The sequence below is a fragment of the Ptychodera flava genome, unplaced genomic scaffold (assembly GCF_041260155.1).
Source record: "Ptychodera flava strain L36383 unplaced genomic scaffold, AS_Pfla_20210202 Scaffold_61__1_contigs__length_779756_pilon, whole genome shotgun sequence".
Lineage (NCBI taxonomy): Eukaryota > Metazoa > Hemichordata > Enteropneusta > Ptychoderidae > Ptychodera > Ptychodera flava.
This window is the reverse complement of record NW_027248383.1, coordinates 171753-178886: the sequence shown is the minus strand read 5'-3', so window position 1 is coordinate 178886 and position 7134 is coordinate 171753. Positions and strand designations below refer to the sequence as shown.

Here is a 7134-nt window from a genome sequence, read left to right as displayed (position 1 = left end):
GTATCCATGAACTGATGCCATGTTGTGGAAAGCGTTCATGAGTGCCTTGTTCAGCTTGTGGTAAAACACAGCTCTGTGCCACCGTGGCGATGATCGACCTGGCGGGTAGTAAGCCAGCTGTTGATCAGTCAAGTCAACACCTCTGAAGTATTGATTGTACATTACAGCAACGTTCGGGCATATTACTTCAATTCGTTCAAAAGCACCGGTTCTTTTATCTTTACATCGGCGCCTCACTAGCGCTCGATTCGGTCTTCATGCAGAGACTGCCGTGCTCATAAATTTCACCATTTTTGTGTCTTTCCAGGCACATACTGTCATTGCGCCGTCTTGAAATGCCGAGAAACTACCACGTGGCCATCGCTCTTCGTCATCAGCATCAGGCGGTACGACTTGTGGATCATAGTTTGCGGCATTTTTTATTTCATCCGGTAAACCTAAGGTGTACATCCTGCAGGTTCCCGTGGCAGCAATATTATGCACGTAGAGATGGTCAAACAACGGGGCAGAAGTGTAATATGAGTCCATAATGACATGATGTCCTAACTCATAGTAAGGTCGAATCAGCCGGGAAACAACTTGCCCAGGTCTGTTTCCCCTGAAAACTCGGGGGTCGTCTGCAGCATCGGGATCAAGCGGGTGATGACAGTTATCAGCGACAGGTTGATGGACTTCGTCGTTGAAAACGTAACCCGTGGCGGACTCACTGAGAGTGTAAACTCTCATTCCATATTTGTGCGGTTTTGCTGGATTGTAGAGAACATTCTTTGTGCGGCCCCGGTAGGGGATGACTCCTTCGTCGATTGCCAGTTCGCACATCGGGCTTCGGTGCATTCTGCTGTTTGCATTCACTCGATCAATGACATTTTGTACTTTCACATCTATCCCATTTCTCACTTTATTTTGGGCTGTATACATGGCTGGTGTACGAGCACAGTACAGCTGTTGTGCTGTAGAATAAATATCGCATCAGTGCTTGTAGCGATCACGGGAAAAGTTCTCTTGACGAAATTATGACCGAAGCAAACATGGTTCGACCAATACAGTTGGATTTCAGAATAGTCAAATATCACCTCATATGCCACCAGAGAACACAATTTCCTTTCCTAAATTTCATTTTCGCCTTGCTTCGCTCCCTTGCAGTCCACCCGTCTACTTTCTTAAATTACCTGCTACTTTAAATAGAAGGACAACACTTAAAATTAATACTGTTTGCATACAGTGTAAACAGTTTGAGGTCACATGAACGGACGCATGTTTTTTTTAGGCAGAGAAACAGTAACCACGACCGATGACAAGTAACATTCACTCGCACTTCATATTTCATATGTATTCCATGATTCTATTACAGATAATAAAATCATGAAATTCATTTTCTCTTTCATACGTAAATAGCGAATACCCTAGTTTGCCACACAATGAGGGATTGTCTCACTTTGCCTGATAGTTCGTGGATCGTTCTAAACAGAACAGATCATCCGGTTATTGATATTAACCAGGCATTCACGGAGAACCGATAGCGCAGCAAGTTCAAAGGAAACCTTAGTAGAAAAGAAGCCATAGCCGCAGTGTTAATATCTCTCACATACTCGGTATACTAAACAATATTCGTTGCGATATGTTCTGATGATACAATAATCGCAATCATACCAATCCATAATCCAATAACACTAGGTCAAAATTTGTAAGACAATAGTTGTAAACATAGACACAAAACAGCACAGAACAGACAGTAAATAGACGGTACAAACAAAGTCAAATTCATGAAAGAAAGATATATGGACCTCTGGCCAAAAGACCAAGAAGTGATGTCAGGTGTTTCGAAAATAGTAAGCGCATCCTGCCCCACATGTGGCACCCGCCATATATCAATCTGTAAGTCAGATAGGTAGTGGTCACTAACTAAGGCCCAATGTCACCGATGCCATCAGTGATCATTGTCGAAGAGAGATATTGTATTTATCTACCAGCTTGCGATACCTGCCAAAAAAGCGTTTGAATGTAGAGACAAGTCTTGCTCTGGTGTAACCTTGATTTAACAGTTTGAAAGAGAGATGGCCATGTCTCTCTACAAAATCACCATATGAACTGCATGCTCTTGCATATCGTATAAGCTGGGAAATGTATACCCCATAAGCAGGTGAGAGTGGAATATTACTGATGAGGTGTGGAAAATTAATTATACTAAAGTTGAAATCATCTCTCTTGTCATATAGCCTAGTAGAAAGGTGACCATTGGAGTCAAATTCAAGTAAAATGTCCAGATATGAAGCAGAAGAGGCCGTTTCTGTAGTTTCTTTAATCTCCAATTCTGGAGGATAAATCATAGCGAGATATTTACTGAATTCAGAGTTATTCAATGAAATAACATCGTCTATGTATCTAAATGTTAGGTTGAAAGTACGAGCTACAGAGACCTTTTTCTGCTTGATAAGGTTCTGGATAAATTCTGCCTCGTATGAGAACAGAAATAAGTCGGCAAGTAAGGGAGCACAGTTAGTGCCCATGGGAATTCCTATACACTGTTGGAAAATGTGTCCTCCAAATTCAACAAATATGTTGTCAATGAGGAAATCAAGCATACTGATAATGTCTTTCTCGGTATAAAAACACTTTAGCATTAGTTGTATTTTTAACAAAATATGTAGAATTATACCCTAATACCACATATTTGTAACGGCGTGAACCGTTTTTGTAGAAAAATGCTTGGTTGATGATGTTTTTCAAGCGTTCTTTCAATTTATCATGTGGTATTGTGGTATACAATGTGGAAAATACAAAATATACAAATTTATATGCATATTTGAAGACAAATATCGGATTTGAAATTATTCAAATGTATCTGTTTTTATTAAAAAAATATACAGCTTATATGTGGAAGAGGATGTCATTTAGAGGCTCAAATGGCAATCAAATTGGTTGCGGATATAAGAACTCTTGGGTGAAAATTATCATATTTGGAGGGAAATAATGACAGCGAAGTGAGGTGATTATTTCACCTAACTATACTAACTTTTGACCCTAGAATTCTTATCTCCGGAACTAATACCCTAGTGCACTCTTTATATGTCATTACAATAAAGTTGAGTTTAATATTGTTATTTAGGACGGGAAGTTTGGACAAGTTTTCAGGAGCCTTGCCTTAACACAACTCTAAAAAGAACTTGTCAGAACGTTCGCGCGATCACAACTGTTTTCGCTCAGTACAGTAACGCAATACAACGATTACACATCGAATTTGAAGAATTGTGTTTGAAAAACGCTCAAAAGAAAAAAAAAAAACAACAAAAAAGTTTGTGTTTAGTCGCCGTAGCTGTTTGTGCAAACTCACCCAGTTTTGTGAGTTGATCGAGCTGCAGTGGACACAAAATTACCTCATCGTAGACCTGTCCGATGTAATGACGCATTGAGCTCTTAAAGTGGCACTCCCACTTGGTAACATTTTTAAACACATTTTTTTAGTGCCAACGGTCGATATTTGACGTGGCGACTGCGCGCGGATCGCGAGATATCGGTAAAAACATGTCTTCAAAAAAGTAAAAGTTTGAATTCCTGTGGCCCACCTAAATTCAGCTTCCGAACATCGAACGTTCGGCACTGGAGCCGTTCTCAACTAAGCTATGGAGTACGAGTCTACACTGACGCTGCTGTACGCCACAGTACCACTTGCCTCGGTGATCGGTCATGCCCCGTGGGAGAAAGCTGAGTCTTTCTGACTTGGTGATAAAAAACACCCCAATTTTTGCTGATTCCACCAGAATCGCATAGGTGACTAGCCCAGTACGTGCGGTTGATACATAGCGGCCATACCACGCGCGCGGCGAACCACACGTACTGTGTGGCAAACGACAAAATGTAGTCATCGGAGGCGGCTATTATTTAGCATGTAAAAACTGATGTTTATTGGTATTGGTTAATTATTAAATATAATACAACTGATTTAGAATAATGAAAACGACAAAAGCTAAGAAGTTTTCAAAAACTGACCTGTGGTAAAGGCATAATATAGGGTTATTCACAAAATACGGCCATGTATGGACGAGGGCTCAGTGGGTGACGTATTGGACGAGCCGAAGGCGAGTCCAATACGTCACTCACTGAGCCCGAGTTCATAACTATACAAAATACGGAAAGTTATTGGACGGTCAAACTCTAATATGTTACGGCAGTAGGTGTATAATAATGCTGTATATAAAGTCTTAGCAGTGGGAGGTAAAATTGCGTCGTTCGAACTTATTATGGACTCCCTGGAATATCGTCAATCAGCACAACAACAAACCTTCGGGGGATTTCGTGTCACGCGGAGTCCCGAATACGGGAGACGCGCGACGCGCAATTTTCAGGGGTTTGTAGCAATTTTATTTCAACATATCGCGCGTGCCGCATCCCTCATAATTTACCATAGAATTAGATAATACGAACGATTAATGGAGGGAGGTGTATAATAATAGGGTTATATACAAAATACGGCCCATAACCAGAAACGATTGTAAACTTCGGGATGTGAAAAATATGCTCGGGAATGACATGTTTTTATCGATATCTCGCGATCCGTGCGCAGTCGCCACGTCAAATATCGACCGTTTGCATTAAAAGAATGTGTTTTAAAAATGTTACCCGATGGGAATGCCTCTTTAAGCTTGAATACAAAGTGTGCACGAGCTTCTGAATGTTCCGCTTCTTGAAAGTCTTCTTTTTTAGAATATCAATAATGGCCCAAACCAGTCACACGGCCACATACATGCTTAGCATATTACAGTCGTAGAATATATGTGTCACTGATTAAGATATAGAATTATTGATTCTTTGACAAAACAGTTAAATTACGTTTAACACTTAACAACTTGTCTATCGAGGTGACTAATTATGGAACCCATGATAGTACATTAACGCCTCTATTATATTCTTTTACAGATTTGACAGGAAGGGAAAGGGCTTCGGTGTCTGTAGTCACTTTTTTACCAATTTTTATCGTATCAGCTCCTATTCTTGTGTACTTTGTGAAGAATAAAAAGAATGGTACAGATAAGTATTCGAAATGTCACATCGTACAATGAATTTTTAGACTTATGACTTATTTTCTCACCAAAGAAATTTGAGTGCTCATTTGAAATCCTACCCAAGCAGTACATTGAAAAACCTTCCTACAATCCAAAAATATCATTGGTTGAAGTTTAACATCAGACCTATTAAATAATGAATTTACAATGATCAATTAAGTTAAAATGTCCAATTTAGAACCCTTCTTTGGTTTTAAATGTAACCTCTGTTACGTTATGTTTGTGTTGGTAAGACGTTTTAGGTCATGTATACTGGAAACTGTCTAAAATTCATAAAAATACGAACTTATATATACTTCATGTATCATTATTTAGAGATTAAAAACTGCAAGTGGGGGCAGTTGGTTTACAACATAAGACCTCAGTCTGGAGTGAAATTTGTCATATTTAATGGGAAATAATAATGATTTAACCAGACCGGCAATGGGTGTCATTAACGTCAGATTTTTTCACTACTCTTCCAATCTGTCACCCATAGTCTGGTTAAAATCTGTGTAGTCACCTCCCTTTACTGAAAGAAGATGCCTCCGCTAGGCACCCACTGAACATATCCCCATTGCACCCTGGGTGTACCAGAAACGCAGTCTTCAACACACCCGAAACTATGTTGACTTTGTTTTTGAGGAGCCTTTGATTGCCTCTTAAGGTGTAATTTTTGTGTTTTTTAAAGCATCAAAGCCTATTTTAAAATTACAATATTTCAATGCAAGGTAAACGTTAATGTGAAGTCATAAAAACTCGGTACGAAAATAGGACGAGAATATTTAAAAACTATTATGTCCGAGTCGTTCTTCATTAATCAACTATATATCCATTTCAGATGCAATGATAGGATACGGGCAGAAGCGAATTCTTATTGTCGAACATTATGTCCTCCAGGACCAGTGTTGGCTTGAAGTAGTTTTCTATTGCTTCAAAATCGTATGAGTGGCAAATTGGCGGAACCTCATTGAAATGGCAGATAACTCTAGTTATCGATGGCCGTTGTATTGCATTTTGTATTGCAGACATACTCTTAGAAACACTGGTTAGGATATTGGAATTGACTCACACGAGTTTTGCCACGTCAAATAAATATAGGCAAATAATTTAGATACAATCATCGATTATACTCCGACGTCCTTGCTTTGTTCCCTTGATCATTGAATGAACAAAAAAATCGACAATTTCTCCCAAAACCGATGCAAAATTATCCGGTCGCGAATCTACCTGACGATTCTCGACCTCCCGCTTAAAATGAAATGATGACATCGCCAAATGAGCCAATAAACTTAATTCGTTTAAAACACGTTATATCGTGTTGGTTTCAAAGGTCACGACCTGCGACCTTGTCTTATGCTTCAACGCAAAACATTTTCCATAAACCCAAGGAAGCTTTTACTTTTGCCAACTTTTTAGCTCACATTTGGTTATACCAATGTGAGTTTATCGTATAGGCTGAAGTCGATGGCGTCTGTATGTATGTATGTATGTATGTATGTATGTATGTATGTATGTATGTATGTATGTATGTATGTATGTATGTATGTATGTATGTATGTATGTATGTATGTATGTACGTACAGTATGTCCGTCAACATCAAAAACACGCAAACCGCTGCACGTTTCAGCTTGGTATTTGGTGTGCATCCTGGGCTATAGATGGGATTTTGTTCAAATGAAGTCTGCATTGCCAAAATTATGCAAATGAGCTTACAAAATGTGAAAATGGTTAAGAATTAATAACTCAAGAACTGCTTTTTTGATTGCTTTGAAAATTTGTGTGCAAGTACCTTAGGTGAACCTTATACAGTTTTATGAATATTGTGAAGATATCCTTAATTTTGTATTTTTGCTGAATTTTTTGGTGATTTTTCTCATTTTCAGTAAAAATTCTTCTTCTCTGAAATCGCCTGCCCAATCACTCTCAAATTTTGGTTGTCTCTTGCAAGGGTGTTACTCTTCTAATTTGTTGAAATTATGACAAAATTGGGAAAATTACTATTTTGAGCAATTTTGTCATTTTTGGTCAAAAAATCTTAAACAGTATTTCCTTTTTAAAACCCCTGGACAGACAGCTTTCATATTTGGTACA

At 38.8% G+C, this 7134-nt stretch overlaps 1 protein-coding gene across 1 annotated transcript; it reads right to left on the bottom strand.

The window, feature by feature from the left end:
* Positions 1–255: 255 nt before the first annotated feature.
* LOC139128617 (piggyBac transposable element-derived protein 4-like) lies at positions 256–834 on the bottom strand. The gene has a single exon (XM_070694358.1). It carries the CDS (start codon positions 832–834, stop codon positions 256–258), a length of 579 nt encoding a protein of 192 aa, XP_070550459.1.
* Positions 835–7134: the final 6300 nt, after the last annotated feature.